The following is an 18,482-nucleotide window of genomic DNA, read 5'->3' on the forward strand; positions in this document are numbered from 1 at the left end:
TCAAAGAGCGCCTACATATACTGTCGCAGAAGTAATCAAGTCGAACGTAGTTCGGAATAAAAGTAAATGAGCTTTTGGTTTTCACTAATAATGCGACCGGGTCCCAATTGGACTGCTTAAGTATCCAACTGTGGGGAAGTCAGGTCATTGTGTAGTTCATATTACAAAAGTTGTTTTGTTTTTCCTATCTATTATAAAACGATTACAAGCAAAAGGAAATAACTAATACACATAAATAGGATAATGATTACAAGCACAGAGTACTATTACAAACTGAGAAACTTCGTCTTCATGCATAGTAGCGCTTGAGTTCATCTGAGTTTATCGGTTTCGGCCACTCTTGTCCATCCATTTCCGCTAGTACTACCGCTCTTTCGGAGAGTACTTTGCGGACCACGTAAGGACCTTTGCAGTTGGGAGCGAACTTCCCTTTGTATTCATCTTGGTGTGGGACAATCCTCTTGAGCACCATTTGCTCGATCTGGAAATGTCGAGCCCTGACTCGTTTATTGAAGGATCTTTCCATCCTTTGGCAGTATAATTGACCGTGGCATACGGAAACAATCATTTTCTCGTAGATTAAGGCCAACTGTTCGTATCGTGCTAGGACCCATTCAACATTATCCAGCTCAGCTTCTTGAATGATTCTCAAAGAAGGTATCTCAACTTCGGCAGGTATGCCTACTTTAGTAACGTAGACTAGCAGGTATGTTGTTGCTCCTGTTGAAGTTCTAGCTGTAGTACGGTATCCCAATAAAGCATAAGGCAACTGCTCGTGACAACCTTTGTAATTATCGATCATTTTCCTCAATATCCTCTTGATATTCTTGTTTGCTGCTTCTACGACTCCATTCATTTGTTGCTGATAAGCTGTCGAGTTTAGATGAGTGATCTTTGAGTTTATCACAAATATCCTTCATTAGATGGCTATTCATATTTGCTCCATTGTCAGTTATGATGGACTCGGGTATACCAAACTGGCATATGATGTTGTTTCGCACGAAGTCGGCTACCACTTTCTTTTTCACTGACTTGTGAGATGTTGCTTTCACCTATTTGGTGAAGTAATCATTAGCGACTAAAATGAATCGGTGGCCATTTGAGGCTATGGGTTCAGCGGGTCCAATGTCATCCATGCCCCAAGCAACGAAGGGCCATGGTGAGCTCATAGCATTAAGCTCACTTGGTGGTACTCTGATTAAATCACTGTGGATCTGGCATTGATGGCATATTTGCAGATATTTTCAACAGTCACTCTCCATAGTCATCCAATAATACCTGGCTTTGAGAATCTTCTTGGCCAATACAAATCCGTTCATGTGGGGTCCATAAGTCCCTGCGTGTACTTCTTTCAGCAATCTGGTGGCTTTGCCGGCATCTACACATCGTAGCAATTCCAAATCCGGTGTCCGTTTATATAATACTTCCTTGTTCAGAAAGAAACAATTTTCCATTCCACTGATGGTCTTCTTTTATCCACTTGTAATACCTTCGGGATACTCCCGTCTTTCCAAGTACATCTTGATGTCATTGTTCCATGGCTTTCCATCTGGCTCAGCCTCCACGTGGCAACAGTGGGCATGCTCTTCTTTCAACCTTATCCTTAGTGGGTCAATGTGATTGCTGTCAGGATGTTGGATCATTGATGCTATTATGGCCAAGGCATCGACAAATTCATTTTGAGCTCTCGGCGTATGTCGAAATTCAATATTTCTGAACTTTTTGCACAATCTTTGTGCCAAGTTCACATATGGCAAGATCTTTTCATTCTCTCGGTATGTTTGTATGATTGGCCCTCTCAGCAGCAGGAAGATAAACGTGCAACTCACAGCAGCAGGAAGGTAACGTGCAATGGCCCTCGCAGTAGTACGAAGATAAACGTGCAATAGTCCTCACGGTAGCAGGAAGGTAAAAGTGCAATGGCCCTCACGGCAGCAGGAAAGTAAATGGGTAATATCCCTCACGGCAGCTAAAAGGTAAAATTGCAATGGCCCTCACGGCAGCACGAAGGTAAACATGCAATGGCCCTCACGACAGCACGAAGGAAAATGTGCAATGGCCCTCACGGCAGCATGAAGGTAAACGTACAATATCCCTCACGGCAGTTAAACATGCAATGGGCCTTGCGGCAGCAGGAAGGTGAATGTGAAATGTCCCTCATGGCAGCAAAAAGGTAAACGTGTAATTGCGCTCACGGCAGCAGAAAGGTAAACATACAATGTCCCTCACGACAGTAAGAAGGTAAACGTGCAATGGCCTTCACGGCAGCAGGAAGGTAAACGTGCAATGGCCCTCAAGCCAGGAGGAAGGAAAACGTGCAATGGCCCTCATGGCAGCAAGAAGGTAACGTGCAATGGCCCTCACGGAAGCAAGAAGACAAACGTACAATGTCCTTCACGACAGTAAGAGGGTAAATGTGCAATAGCCCTCATGGCAGCAAGAAGATAAACGTATAATGGCCCTCGCGACAGCAGGAAGATAAATGTGCAATGGCCCTCATGACAGCATGAAATGTAATGACAGATATGGCCCCTTCGGCTAGATCGTCTTTCTTTAATTCTTTATGTCGATTGTGACCCTCGCGGTCAGATGTACCGTTCAATCTTGTTGCGACCCTTTTAGCCAAGTGTTTGCCTTTGTGGCAATTTCAGCCATTTTGTAGCCGTTGTGGCTTGATATTTTTCCCTCGTGGCATTTTTCATCCTTTCATATCCCTCATGGCCGGGTATTCGCCCTTATGGCATTTTCGTCCCTTTTTAGCCCTTGTGGCCAAATATTCAGCCTTTTGGCGCTTTTTCATCTTTTTATAGCCCTCGTGGACAAATATTCGCCCTTTTGGCATTTTTCATCCTTTATAGCCCTCGTGGCCAAATATTCGCCCTTTTGACATTTTAAATATTTTCTCTGTCTCGTACTCTGATCTCTGCAGCTATCTAGGCCTTCTTTTGGCGAACCATCCCTACACATAAAATAAAGTTAGAAAAAGGGATCATCCTCCCGACATCCTGGAGACCTGCATCAGAAATAAGTTAGTTTTTTTCCTATTTTAAGTTGATCTATATTGCCGGCGCCTTTGCATCTTCGGCTTTCTAGATCTGGGGCCCTTCGGCCTTGGTATTGAAAGATGAATTTTATTATGTGAAAAAATCATTTTTACGAAAAATGTATAGATGCCTATTTATGAGAAAATAAATGCACTATTTTATATTTATAAGGGTCAAATGTCGTGACATGTGTTTTCGAACTAGGGGAATCCCCCTTTTAGAGACGGGGTATTCGCATACTTATGCGAAAATTTTGAGACATTTTATAAAACATTTTGCCCCAGTTTAAATCTTGACCAACAAACTCTCGCTGAATCTTCTTTATCAAGGAAATTTTGAGGTCCCCTCAAAATTTCTGCCCTAGTTTGCAGTACGGTGATATGTGAGAAATTGTGAGTTCTTTCTCAAAATTTCTGCCCCAGTTTGAAACTTTTTATTGGCTGACTCTTTGTAATGTGCTATCGGCATGAATTTTTGAGATCTTCTCAAAACTCTGCCCCAGTCGAACGTTGAGCAATCTTGATCTTCCTTGCGACATCTAAATCTTTGAGGCTTTCTAGGGGTTTCTTGATTTTTTTTTTGGTGAGACCTAGCTCAAAGAGCGCTTACATGTCTTGTCGCAGAAGGAATTTGGTCGAACGTAGTTCGGAATAAAAGTAAATAAGCTTTTGGTTTTTACTAATATGCGACCGGGTCCCAAATAGACTGCCTACGTATCCCACTGTGGGGAAGTCAGGTCATTGCGTAGTTCATATTACAAAAGTTTTTTTTGTTTTTTCCTATATATTACAATACGATTACAAGCAAAAGGAAATAACTAATACAAGCAAATAGAATAACAATTACAAGCAAAGAGTACTATTACGAATTGAGAAACTTCGTCTTTATGTATAGTAGCACTTGATTGCATCTGAGTTTATCGGTTTCGGCCACTGTTGTCCGTCCAATTCCGCTAGTACTACCGCTCTTTCGGAGAGTACTTTGCGGACCACGTAAGGACCTTGCCAGTTGGGAGCGAACTTCCCTTTGTATTCATCTTGGTGTGGGACAATCCGCTTGAGCACCATTTGCTCGATCTGGAAAAGTCGAGCCCTGACTCGTTTATTGAAGGATTTTGCCATCCTTTGGCAGTATAATTCACCGTGGCATACGGCAACCATCATTTTCTCGTCGATTAAGGCCAACTGTTCGTATCGTGCTAGGAACCATTCAGCATTATCCAGCTCAGCTTCTTGAATGATTCTCAAAGAAGGTATCTCAACTTCGGCAGGTATGAATACTTCAGTACCGTAGACTAGCAGGTGTGGAGTTGCTCCTGTTGAAGTTCTAGCTGTAGTATGGTATCCTAATAAAGCATAAGGCAACTGCTCGTGACAACCTTTGTAATTATCGATCATTTTCCTCAATATCCTCTTGATATTCTTATTTGCTGCTTCTACGGCTCTATTCATTTGTTGCTGATAAGCTATCGAGTTTAGATGAGTGATCTTGAGATTCTCACAAATATCCTTCATTAGATGGCTATTCATATTTGCTCCATTGTCAGTTATGATGGACTCGGGTATACTGAACTGGCATATGATGTTGTTTCGCACGAAGTCGGTTACCACTTTCTTTGTCACTGTCTTGTGAGATGTTGCTTTCACCTATTTGGTGAAGTAATCATTAGCGACTAAAATGAATCGGTGATCATTTGAGGCTGTGGGTTCAATGGGTCCAATGACATCCATGCCCCAAGCAACAAAAGGCCATGTTGAGCTCATAGCATTAAGCTCACTTGGTGGTACTCTGATTAAATCACTGTGGATCTGGCATTGATGGCATTTTTGCAGATATTTGCAACAGTCACTCTCCATAGTCATCCAATAATACCCGGCTCTGGGAATCTTCTTGGCCAATACGAATCCGTTCATGTGGGGTCCACAAGTCCCTGCGTGTATTTCTTTCAGCAATCTGGTGGCTTCGCCGGCATCTACACATCGTAGCAATTCCAAATCCGGTGTCCGTTTATATAATACTTCCTTGTTCAGAAAGAAACTATTTTCCATTCTTCTGATGGTCTTCTTTTGTCCACTTGCAATGCCTTCGGGATACTCCCGTCTTTCCAAGTACATCTTGATGTCATTGTTCCATGGCTTTCCATCTGGCTCAGCCTCCACATGGCAATAGTGGGCATGCTCTTCTTTCAGGCTTATCCTTAGCGTGTCAATGTGACTGCTTTCAGGATGTTGGATCATTGATGCTATTGTGGCCAAGGCATCGACAAATTCATTTTGCGCTCTCGGCGTATGTCGAAATTTAATCTTTCTGAACTTCTTGCACAGTCTTTGTGCCAAGTTCACATATGGCCAGATCTTTTTATTCTTGGTGGCCCATTCGCCCTGTATTTGATTAATCAGCAGGTCGGAGTCTCCCATGACTAGTAACTCATCGATGTTCATATCAAGCGCCATTCTGAGGCCTAGGATACATGCCTCATATTATGCCATGTTGTTGGTACAACAGAATTTAAGCTTTGCGGCCATGGGGTAGTGTTGCTCACTTTCTGATATTCGAACTGCTCTGATTCCAGAACCATTGTATTTCACCATTCCGTTGAAGAACACTGTCCAGCCAGTGTAAGATTCTATTGCTTCTTCTTCTATGGCCAACACCCCTTCGTCTGGAAATGAGTGCGAAGTGGTTTGAGTTCTTCATCCACCGGACTTGCAGGTAGTAGGTCAGCCAAAGTTTGTCCTTTAACAGCCTTCTTAACTATGTATACGACGTCTAATTCACTTAACAGCATTTGCCATTTTGCCTGCTTTCCGATAGGCATAGGCTAGCGGAATATATACCTTAGTGGATCCATCTTGGATATGAAGTGAGTGGTGTACGAGGACAAATAATGCCTCAATTTCTTGGCCACCCAGGTTAAGGAACAGCAGGTTTTCTCTACCAATGTATATCTTGCCTTACAGGCTGTGAATTTCTTGCTTAGGTAGTAAATGGTGTCCTCCTTCTTCCCTACTTCATCGTTTTGTCCTAACACGCACCTAAAGGCATTCTCTGCAATAGATAAGTATAGCAGTAACGGGCTTCTAGGCCTTGGAGGTACCAGGGCTGGTGGATTGGACAAATATCTCTTAATGGTATCAAATGCCTCTTGGCACTCTTCTGTCCATTTCGTGGGAGCGTCGTTTTTCAAAAGCTTGAGGATGGGCTCCACAATGATTGTGGATTGAGTTATGAATCGTCCAATGTAATTTAACCTTCCCAGGAAGCTCATGACTTCCTTCTTGGTTTTGGAAGGAGGTAATTCTTAGATTGCCTTGATCTTTGTTGGGTCTAGCTCTATGCCTCTTCGGCTGACTATAAAACCCTGTAATTTTCCGGCCGGTACCCCGAAAACACTTTTAGCCGGGTTCAATTTCAAGTTGAACTTTCGGAGCGTATTGAAGAATTTCCTCAAATGAGTAATATGCTTCGAATTTTCCTTTGACTTGATAATGGCATCATCCACATATACTTCAATTTCTCTGTGAATCATGTCGTGGAAAATGGTGGTCATGGCTCTCATGTAGGTCGCGTTGGCATTTTTGAGGTCGAAGGGCATTACTTTGTAATGGTATACTCCTCATGGAGTGATGAAGGTTATTTTCTCCACGTCCTCTCTATCCATTAGGATTTGATGGTAACCGGCGAAACAATCCGCAAATGACTATAGCTCGTGCTTGACACAGTTATCTATGAGTATGTGGATGTTTGGCAGCGGGAAATTATCCTTTAGACTGGCTTTGTTGAGATCCCGGTAATCCACACAGATCCTTATCTTTCTATCCTTTTTGGGTACTGGAACAATGTTGGCCAACCAGGTAGGGTATAAGGTTACTTCTATTATCCCGGACTTGATTTACATTTCTACCTCATCCTTGATGCGAATATTGAAGGCCAACTTGAATGGTCGGGTTTTCTGTTTTACCGGAGCGAAGTTCGTGTTGATAGGTAGCTTGTGGGATACTACACTAGTACTTAGCCCTGGCATGACCATGCAAAGATATCCATGTACTTCTTTAGTACATTTATCAATTCTTATTTTAAAGGCATTTCTAGGTGTGCACTTATCCTTGTCTCTTTGACATTCTCTTCGTCACCTAGATTTATGGCCTCTGTTTCGTCCATGTTTGGTTTCCGCTCACTTTCAAACTGCTCTACCTCTTCCGGGAGACGCTCAGGTAACATTGTGGTCTCATCATATTCCTCGTACTCTTCTTCCTCTACGCTGCTCGACTCATTTTTTTTGCAACATGTCATGACATTTAGGGTTGTTTTATCATTTTTGTTACTGGAAAAAATTCAAAGAAAAGTATGTTAGTGTAGAACATGCATGCGCAATAAATAAATAAAATTATTTTGATTAAACTGAGGCTTTCTTTGATTTAGATTAATAAAAGTACAAATTGTAGTCCCGGCTTGGATCCACATCAAGCCATTTCCGTTTTTAAAAACATTACGAGGTATATAGAATGATAAAATGTGAGTAATCGGTCCTCGACCGATTCTCCCTATTTTCAAAATAAATTCATCTTTATCTACCGAGGAGCCAGTAACGGGGTAAAGGTCCAATTGGGCAGTTGTTCGCCCGGATCTGTGTCTCTGATGGTGGGCGTTTCTGCATACTCTTCTAAGATGGCTGAACAATCTTCTTCTTAGAATAACATCCCTATCCCTTCTTCAATGTCAGCACCGTTCGGCACAAGCATTCGGCTAGGAAATGACTGGTACAGGATAGGAATGGGTTTGCGGAGATCCGCGACCTCTTGCCTCTTCTTGTTAGGTATCTCATCTTCAGTTGGGACATATCCTAGTCTGAAATGAAAACTGTCACGGAATTGTCTGGATAATTATGCATGCTTGCCTCTCCATGGATTGTCACTTCTTGTTCTCCCCAGACGAATTTCAAAGACTGGTGAAGTGAAGCTGGTACTGCACCTGCCATGTGGATCCATGGCCTCCCCAAGAGTAGATTGTAGTTGGTAGGTATTTTCATAACCTAAAACTCGGTAGTGAACTCTGCTGGACCTATTTGAATATCTAGGTCCACTACTCTGGTGGCATCACATCGGCCTCCGTCAAATGCTCTTATATTAGTGTGGCTCTAACCAACCTTTCCAAGGTTTTATCCCAGCTGAATTAGGGTAGACTCGGGACAAATTGTGTGTCCCGCTCAGTTATCGATCAGCATGCGAGTCACTACTTTATTGCGGTACATGACAGTGATGTGCAGTGCTTTGTTGTGATTGGTGCCTTCCTTGGGCAACTCTTTTTTCCATAAAGCTAATTTGGTGTTCCTCCATAACATGGGCAACCATTTCAACCAGATTTTTGCTAATCATCCTAGTTGGGACGTGGGCTTCCTCAACACGTTCATTAGAGCCAAGCAATTCTGGGGTGAACTTTGTAAAAATGCCAACACTGAAATTTGGGCCGGTGTTTTCTTTAGGTGCTCCACAATAGAGTATTCTTTGGTCTGCATCCAATGCCAGAAATATTCAGCTTCACCCTTAGTGATTGCCCTTTTTTGATTTCCCTCTCTTCGAGGTACCCCTTGGGCTAGATCTTCGGGAGTATAGCACCTTCTTGATCTTTTAATTCCGTAAGCAGCAACAGCTTGGACCACAAATTCTTTTCGAGGCGGTGCAGGGGTTACTTGTGCTACATGCGCAACAACTGCTACAGGGATTAATACTTTGAATTGTGGATGCTCTCGTAGAGAAAGCGATGCCGTTGTGCGCTCATGTTCTTTCACAGATTCATGGATTGTGGGCTTGCCTATGACCTAGTATTCTTTTCTTTCGATCATATGAATCACGTTGTTGCCATGGTTTGGCAAGGGGTTGGTGTTCACATTTGGAGGAGCTGTTTGGAGTACAATCTCCTTCCGGTCAATCATGTCTTGTATCTTAGACTAGAGATTGATGCAGTCCTCAGTGTTGTGTCCTATTCCGTTAGAATGGTAGGCACATGTTTGGTCAGCTCGGTAGAACCGATTCTTTTTGTCAACAACCTTTGGGGGATGCATTTGGATCATCCTGACCACGCTCAATCTTTTGAACAGATCAGTCCATGATTCCATTAATGGATTGAACACGTAGGCAGGCTTTTTTTTGAAGTTCTGACATGGCGCATTATAAGTGTTAGGTGGTAACTGATTTTGGTGGGTATTGGGTTGGTTATCTTGTGGAGGACGGTAAGTGGGTAGAGACAGTCTGATAATTTGGCCGTGGAGCTTGATAATTCGGGGGAGGTGATTGGAAGGTATTTTGTGAGGTTTGGTAATTTAGTGGTGGTGCTAGAAGGTTAGCTGTGCATAATATAGGGGCACCGCATTGTACGGAGAAGGTATGTAAGTGTTTGGGGGAGGTGAAGTATATGCTTCCATCTGGAATTCCTCCCTCCTTTTAGGTTTTGGGCTAAAAGTGTGGGATATTTTTTCCACGTCTTCCTTCTTCTTCCTTATAAACCCGGTTGAGCTTGACCTAGTGGACTTTCCAATCATACTTATGATTCGGCCTGTTTTGAGACCATCTTCTATGGCTTCTCCTATTTTGACTAGTTCGGAGAATGGTCTTTCGGCCATTGAAAGCATTCTGTCATAGAAATTCCTTTCTTGCGAACGGATGAAGACTGACACTAGTTCTTCCTCGCCCATTGGCGGTTGTACCCGAGCAGCTTCTATTCTCCACCTACTTACATACTCGTGAAAGGTATCGGTGGATTTCAGTTTGACTTTTTCCAAATAATACCTGTCTGGTACCATTTCCATGTTAAAGCGAAATCTTTCCTTGAAGGCCGCATCCATGTCTTCCCATGTAATCCAACGGCATATGTCTTGCGCCGTGAACCATTCTGAGGCTTCTCAGGTCAAACTTCAGCTGAACAGCCTCATGAGAAGCACTTGGTTGTCTCAGACACTGACCAATATGTCATAGTAGGCCCGTAGATGCGCTTTTAGATTACCCGCCCCATTAAATAGCTCAAAACGCGACACTTTGAAGCCTTCGAGTAAGTCCAAATTTGGATGAATACATAAGTCGTCATAACTTAGGCCCGTGCTTGTGAGCGGTTTTCATGGTTTGCTCCAGCATTGCAATCATTTTCTGCTCGAGCCTCTCTTCTTGTTTTTCCTGTTCGGCCTTTCATGCTTTTTCCATCTCCTCGTAGTGATCAATTTCTTGATTAGGTGAAAAGGTTCCTGGGGTTACAGGTGTGTGGAAGGAAACTGCAGGGGGAGTACGGTGGTTGGTAGCGAGATGATGCTTGGTTGTATAATGATGCCGGGATGGGTATTTTGTGGTGTTGGGTAAAAGGGGATATAGTGAGTGGTTTTGAGAATTTGGGTAGTGTTAAGTGATGGTGGGGTGTGGTTCGAGGCACCAATGTGACCAGGTGGAGAAGTGGTCAGGTAATGGCGAATTTACAGATGGAAAGAACGGTGGAGGCCTTCTTTCTTCAGCAGGGGCCTCTTAGGCAGCATTAGCAGCTTTGTTTCGCACCACTTCCTCTTGAAGATGGGTGATTTTCTCAAGATTTATTTTCGTAATGTCTTCAGTAGGGGATGACTTAGATAGTTTGCGCAGAGGCAATTCTCTGAGAGCAATGTTAGTAGGAGTAGTTTCGTTCTCAGAAGTACCAGCCATTTTTTCTTTGCCTTTGTCTTGGTGGGATAAGGATGCTATTGCAACTTTGGATCTTATGAAGTATGCCAATGTGAACACGAATCAACCTCTCTTTCTATAAGAAAAGAATAACTCAAAGGCAAATAGAGTTAGTCTCGTTAGGTAATAAAAAAGTTAATTAAGATATCACAAGAAGATAGCAGTTAAAAATACTTAGCACATAAATAATCATATGTTTGATTTAAATTCTCAATTGATGATGCAATCGTAGTTTCCCTAAGATCACCTATGTGGAGTCTAGTCAAGAAGCTCCAAACATTACAAGGGTTGTACATGAAGATAGGCGCTTGTGAGCATGCATTAGCGCCATACCAAGGATCCCAAGTGTGGAAGATTGCTTGGGAGGATGGAATGGAGAAGAGTGATGAAGATGGTCATGCATGTAAAGTGTTACACCCCGAAAAATTTCACGCTACAAGATCGTAGACGACGTGGTACGAGCTCCGAAAAGAGTAAAGTCATACAATGATTAGGGATGAAGATTAGGTGATCTAAGTCTAAGAATATATACATATGGTGTGAATTGTTTCATATATTACTTGACGAAAATCCCTCGTTACTGTAAGCTAAGTGGGGCCCACACGCCGGTACTTTTATAAAGGACATATGAAGAGATGTATGAGTAGTACATGGGAAGTTTAGCAAGTCCTAAGAAGGACCCTTAAGACAAATATGGGCATACGCCCTCCAAAAGGACGATTTAAGGAAATGTTTTCAGATGATCTTGATTGGAGGGGCCAAAACTCCCTTATAAGTTTGGAATTTGGAAAAATGTAAAGAATGAAAGTTGTAGCTAATTGAATTGGATTTCCAACCATAGGTGGTGGGCCGTCACATAATATTGGGATCAAGGGTTATGACCTTTTTACCGAACGAACGTTCAGTCAGAAAAATTAGGCCTGCGCGAACGCGCCCAAATGGGGCACGATCGCACTGTAGGATTTTTATGGCGGTCCAGGCAGAACCTGGACCGTTATAAAAAGGGGGTTATCCCCCATTTTTCAACCAAAGACACCCAAAAATATCCCAAATTCTCAGGAAAATTCCCCAACCTTCCCACACCCACTTTTTAGCCCGAAACCAAGTATAATTCCCAAATCCCGGTCCAGACGGCGTATAGTTGCAACTACAAAATTGTGTATTAATGCATTGTGGCTTAATATCAAGGTTGGGGAGTGAAGATATAGCATTCTTATCTAAAGAAAGGTATGAATCTCTTGCTATTAACGTTAATCTTGGTTTATTTACAGAGAAAGAGTTGTAAAATTGTTATAAAATGATCCTGTGATGGAAATATGGGACAAAAAGCATATGGGATGTTTATGAAGTATTTTGGAGTTGGAAATATTATGGTTAATGTTGGTACTGTTGTGATTGTTGTTGGTTGTTGAATTGAGAATTCATGCTAGGCATATAAACAGCGGAGATACAGCCCGATTTTCGGCAGAATATAGAATAGTTTGATTTGAAACTTGGAATAAGTGTGAGATAAAGAGACTAACGTTAGTGTAAATCCTCTTAAATGTATACTTGCGAGCTCGGACGCATAAGCGTAGCCAATAGGAGGTTGAACAGGTATGTTAAGGCTCGTCCCTTTCTTTCAAAGGCATGATTCCTATGTTACGATTTCATAAATGCTTCCGTAACTTCTTGTTTTCAAAAGTTATAAGTCTATGATTCTAAGGCATGATTCCTTTCTCGATAACCCGTAAATGTTTTCCAAAATGTCTGTATTTTTCCAAAACAGAGGTTCATGATTTCGTAAGCTCTTCTGACAACGATGATGGACACGTTTTATCATGATGGCAATGATGCCAAAAAAATGAGAATATTTTCCTATGATGATTATGATGATGAGGATTCTGTGTTTAAAGGTCCCAAGGTTACGATTTCAATGATGATATAAGAATGTTGAGCTATTTCTTGATTTCTCAATTTTATTCATGGATGATGACTATTTTTTAAATATTCCAAAGTATATGAATTGACGCCTTATGATAGTTATGACCCTATTCTATGTTTTCTCTTGATGTTATTCTCATTGATAGTCTCACTTTATAATAATTGTTCCATCAAGGTGAGACAAAGCGACCATGATTATTCCATAATATAATCGGAGGTTACCAATCTTAGGTCACTCTGATATAGGCATAGTTTTCTTTGGGCTCTCATGCATGCTGCTTATATGATATATCTATATGTATATGGGGAATACGGGAAAAAGGGAGTGGCGCTATAGACGCATTGCCACCTGATCAGTTGGCGTAATATGATATCATCCCGGATGCGGGATATATGTGGTTAAATGGATCGGGCCGACATTCCTCGGCATATTTTCTGTATATATGAACAAGAAATGTTTTTCAAAGAAAGCTAAGCGTGCATGGCATCCGCCCTAAGAGTGACTCATATGTACAGGTTACTCTTTTATTTTACGATATGCTCCATATTTCAATTCTTCTATTATTCATACTTTACACCCCTTACTATGTTACTATTCATGCCGACATACTCAGTACATTATTCGTACTGACGTCCCTTCTTGTGGACGCTGCGTTCATGCCCGCAGGACCAAGTAGCCAGTCAGACGATTCGCAGCAGTAGGACCTCCCCTCAGCAGCAGTCAGTACGCTCCATTGATCCGGAGCTACACCCCTTTTAGTATGCTATTCGGTTACGTACATATATGGGTACGACAGGGCCTTGTCCTTATTATGACCCGTATTTCGTACGATCGGATAATTCGAGATAATTGCGAAAAGTCAAAGGCAAGACTATTTTCCAAAAATTATTTCGATGAACAAGTTGTTTACTAGTATGGAAATATTGAGAAAGGCTAAGGGTAAAAAGGGAAATTCGCAAGATGACTCATAGAAATATGGAGGAAGGCTAAGGGAAAATTTGGAATTCGAAAATTAATTTTTTCATGAATTACAAAACAAAAAAAAAAGAAGGGAAAAGAAAGTGGGCTTGACTAATTTGGGCCAAAGTGGCCGGCCATGTGGGGTGGCCCAAGGCCCACATTGAGGCCTAATATGTATCCATAAAAATATGACCAATTAGTCATCTTTTTCATTCTTAACACTTAGACCTTTCAAGAAACTTGTAGAAGAGCAAAAAATAAAGGCCATTCGGCCAAAGAAGAGAAAAATTGGAGCCTCCAAATTTGATCCAAAAAAAAATATTTTCTTCTAGTATTCCTACTAATTTGAAGGTTCTCTTGAACGTGGTACAATCGTTGGAGCAAGAAATTCCCTCTTTGTTGCAAGTTCATAATTATAGTCAAGTGGTAAATTGAGGAAAAAGGTAAGAATTCATATTCTTTTATATGTTATGGATGGTTTGTGTATGTTGTAGTATGTAGAAATGAATGAAAATCATGAAAATAATGTGTGTTGTGTTGAGCCGTGTGGTGTGGAGTTGGCCGTGTATAGGTGTGTGGTGTAGGAATGGTAAACCAATTATTTTATCTAGTGTTTTGATTGTTGTTGTTGTGGATTCTATATTGATAATGAAAGTTGGATGCTTCTAGTTGAAGTTGTAAGTGTTGGAAGGTGGTTTTGGAAGCTAATGTGACTATAATATCATTTCTTGTATCTATGGAAATAATGTTTTAGTATGTGAATTATTAGTATAGCCCATGAATTGAAGGAAGGAAATGAGTTGTCATTGTTTTGTTGAATTTGGAAGGTTTCGGATGAAGTAGGATGTTGAATGGGTTGTTTTGAATATTATGTAAATTGTTTGAAGTATTCTTGAATCATGTTAGAATGATTTCGGATTAACATTTGAATGTGGGATCATTGGTGTTAACTTGGATATATGTGATGGAATTGAATGTAAATGAAATGTCGTCGAATTGTGTGACGAAGGTTGTTAATGTTAGAATATACATATTTTTGGATTGATTGTTGAATTTGTTAGTGTGATGGTTGGTATTGTTGTTGATAATTTGGCCGAGGCGAATTCTCGGATTGTTGATTGTTGATTTGGCCGAGTTAGATTCTCGGGGATGGTGTATTTACAGGGGAAATGCTGCCGAAATTTTGGCAGATTATAAGCGAGTTTACTTGAAAGATTAAGATAAGTGTATGACAATATGTCTAATGATTATGTAAATCTCCTTGTATGTAGACTAATGAGCTTGGACGAATAAACGTAGCTAATAGGATATGGAGCAGGTATGTAAGGCTTACCCTTTCTTTCTTTTGGCATGATTTTTATGAAACGAGCAAATGACGTATACGTATGATTTCAAAGAAATTTCCATTCTTAGAGCCACTAGGATGGCTAATATTTTTGATTCCCCTAAGTTGTCTCATATGGTTTTGATGTATATCTATGATGTCCGAAGTTTGTTGATACGTTTCCAAATGACATTCGAAAAATAATTGATATGCATAAAGTTTTGGTTTTCAAACGCTAGCACGTTCGAATATTCCATCGAGTGTTCGATATATTTTGATATGTTTATATGGTTCCAAAAACTCTAATTTAATTGATCCATAACGATATCCGAAATGTACTTGACATGATTATGGCCTTGATTTTCCAAAAATGGCTTCTGAAACGCTTATAGAACGTTCTGTACTTCAAATGCTCATAACTTTCTTATACTAACTCTGATTGATCCGAAACTTGTTTCTGAGCCTTCAGATGTCGGTAAGTGTACATATCCATCGAGTCTTGATTTATGTGCATATAGTTCTCACTACTCTGCTCGTGCATGTGTCGTGATCTCTTTCACCGAGTTTCGGGCCGGTATATATCGTGCGCATGGTTCGCCGGGTCCCTTGCTTGAGGGCCGGGTGCCATATATGTATTCCGGAGTATGATGTGTTATGGTGTTATGATGTGTTCATGGTTCGCCGAACCATATATGTGTATATGTATATTCTGATCTTATGATGTGATATTATGATGTGTGACGGAGATTACGGAGCAAATCTTCTGGAGTATGATGTGTGTGGCGCCAAAGGCAGGGTGACGCCACGTTCCCCGGGTCCCGTAAGGGGCCGGATACCGTTCTTGGCATGCATGATTCGTGTTTCCAGTAAGTTGTATCTATTACACCGCATATCGTGCTTATGGTCTGTACTAACCTTCTGCACGTGCCATAACAATATAACATGTGTATGTGGATCGGGCTGCATGTTCCGCAGCAAATACATTTGTGGATCGGGACGAACGTTCCTCGGCACTAATATGTTATATATGTGGATCGGGCCGTACGTTCCTCGGCATTATGATGTTATATATGAATCAGTTATGTGTTTATGTATATGATGACATACGATGTTGGCACGCACGGTCTGTGTTTGGAAAATACGCATTTTGGCACTTTGGATGATCTACTTGTTTTCTGTACTTCTTCTGACACATGACATTGGTATACACGATTTGCATTCTGGAAAAAGATAGGTCTTTTGGTATTCTCAAAATGTACTTACTTTTGTACTGTTTGTTTCGATTATGGTTATGTTTTCTGTATTCCATGCTTTACATACTCAGTACATATTCCGTACTGACCCCCTTTCTTCGGGGGCTGCGTTTCATGCCACACAGGTACACCCAGATGAGTAAAGGACATTGCTAAAGGATGCTTCAGCTGGATTGACAACTCCATTTGCTCCTGGAGTATTGCCGAGTCAGAATATATGTGTTATGATGTTTGTCCGAAGTTAGAGATTTTGCAGACAAAGTCGTGGGTATAGAATGTCAGTGTTGTAATCGGCTCCATCAGCCAATGTGTTATTCTGTAGTATGTGATAAACCCCATGTGGTTACAGATTTTATTTGAATTGAGAACAAAGAAAAAGAATATTTCTGAAAACTATACTATGTATTTCATTTCTATTTGATGTAAAAGTCTAAGAAGTTTATGTGTGCACTAAAGGCCTGAGGGTTCGCTCGGCCCTAAGTAAGGGTCGGGTGCCCATCACACCGTAGGGAAATTAGGGTGTGACAAAGTGGTATCAGAGCAGGTTTGTCCTAGTGGTTGTCTGCAAAGTCGTGTCCGGTAGACTCCTGTTTATGGGTGTGAAGCCGGCCACATTTATAAACAGGAGGCTACAGGGAATCTAGGGATTGTTGACCTTCTTTCTGCCTTAGATCGTGCGATAGAGCCAAGTCATAGAAAATGAGAATTCCATATATAAGCCTTACATACGACGGAAGGAGGTAAGTGATGATATGGAAAATTATAGAAGTAAGCTTTGATATATTTGTTCTGTTATTTGGAATTGGGAACTCTGGGTGGCTGGAATATGTCGTATGACTGTATGCACTGTGAGGCATTGTTGGTATTTGCTGTGTGTGGATTCTGAATAGTAAGAACTGTAAAAGAAGATTCTTCCAGAATTGTTCAAAAATCAGGTCATTTAGTCAGGTACGCCTAACGAAAGGAAACGTGGAAAGGAAACATTGTGAATAGACAATAAGTGGGATGTAATATTTTAAAGGAGCTACGGATTTGGGCATGGCGTGAAAAATGATTGTGAGAAAGACGGTTAGCAGCCCAAAAGATTAAAATGGATAACGTCCGAGGTTTAATAAGAGTAAGCTCTATTGAAGGATTCAGAGAAAGTCGACAATCAGTTTGTCGTAAAATATTATGTTAGGATGGTGAGTGGAAATTCGAACAGGCCGATACCCGAAGTATTCATAAGTAACGGCGGAAAAGGTATATCCGTTACCATCGGGAATCTGGAAACCTGGGATGAGAGGCAATTATGCACCTAAATGAAAGGTGAATATTGTGGATCGAAAAGGGCAAAACAGTAATTGTAAAAGAAAGGATGTGTTACGAAAATGTCTCGGAATCTGTAAGACTTCAATTTGCTCTAGGTCATGTAATAAAGGTCATGCGAGGACGCGGGCACAATTATATCAGCATTAAGGCACCGGATTCCATCGAAGTTTCGAGGTTAAGCGTGCTAAGGTGGGAGAAATCTTAGGATGGGTGACCCCCTGGGAAGTGTGCAAGAAATCCTAAAGATTTAGACATAAGAGACAAATGAGAAGCTAGAGTGGCCTAAGGGAAACTAGAGTATACGGGATGGCTGGAGACCATAAGAGGCCACATAGGACGGGACAGGCTAGACTGGAGAAGAGACAGAAAGTGTGTCACAGCTCTGGAATTTGGATAGGCTTGAATAGCGTTTGGAAGTATTTTGTGGGCCAGTTGATAGTAATTATGTATATATATGTACGAATGCGTATGATATCTCATATGTGATTGTATCGGTGGACATGTGAGTCCCAGCAACCGGCGCTACGATAAAGAAGGCATTAATCAAGTAAAGGTACCGAAGTTCTAGTGACAACAAAAATAGATAGTACAAGTGTTACAAGATAAGATGCTATTATTTTCACTAAAGGTTAAGATTGGAAATTTTAATACAACGATATTTGGAAAGAAAAGAGTGTGAGTAAATGGAAGGCAAGGAGATTAAATGTCGGGAAAAGATGAAAGTTAAGAAAACCTTAGTGAGTGAAACCCTCGAGAGAAATTACCAGTAAAAGTACGAGACTATTTGGATAAAAATTCAAAGGTAGGCACGTGAAAAGGATAAAGTATGGTAACATGGAACAAAAGAGGAATGTGTGGAGTTTGAAAATCAATTTCAATAAGTGGGACGGACGGAATAGTGACTACGACAAGGAATGTGAAGTAAGAGAAAGAATGATAAAGCCTTGTGACGATGTTAGAAAATTTCGG

At 41.1% G+C, this 18,482-nt stretch overlaps 2 protein-coding genes across 2 annotated transcripts; both read right to left on the minus strand.

Moving 5' to 3' along the window:
* Positions 1–289: 289 nt before the first annotated feature.
* On the minus strand, positions 290–1,643 carry LOC132607785 (uncharacterized). Its single transcript, XM_060321863.1, has 2 exons — positions 1,490–1,643; positions 290–870 (listed from the first exon to the last, which is right to left on the minus strand). The coding sequence occupies exons 1-2, from the start codon at positions 1,641–1,643 to the stop codon at positions 290–292; spliced, it is 735 nt and encodes a 244-aa protein (XP_060177846.1).
* A 2,285-nt stretch (positions 1,644–3,928) lies between these two features.
* LOC132607786 (uncharacterized) lies at positions 3,929–4,573 on the minus strand. The gene has a single exon (XM_060321864.1). The coding sequence runs from the start codon at positions 4,571–4,573 to the stop codon at positions 3,929–3,931; it is 645 nt and encodes a 214-aa protein (XP_060177847.1).
* Between the last annotated feature and the right edge of the window lie 13,909 nt (positions 4,574–18,482).

This window comes from Lycium barbarum, chromosome 8, assembly GCF_019175385.1.
Source record: "Lycium barbarum isolate Lr01 chromosome 8, ASM1917538v2, whole genome shotgun sequence".
In the NCBI taxonomy this organism is placed as follows: domain Eukaryota; kingdom Viridiplantae; phylum Streptophyta; class Magnoliopsida; order Solanales; family Solanaceae; genus Lycium; species Lycium barbarum.

Bases quoted from the DNA above. Each gene is read 5' to 3' on its own strand.
- LOC132607785 (XM_060321863.1), bottom strand. From the start codon at position 1,643: ATGATCCAACATCCTGACAGCAATCACATTGACCCACTAAGGATAAGG. The intron at 871-1,489 runs GTATTACAAGTG...TAAACTCGACAG, and splicing joins AAGACGGGAGTATCCCGAAG to CTTATCAGCAACAAATGAAT.
- LOC132607786 (XM_060321864.1), bottom strand. From the start codon at position 4,573: ATGAATAGCCATCTAATGAAGGATATTTGTGAGAATCTCAAGATCACT.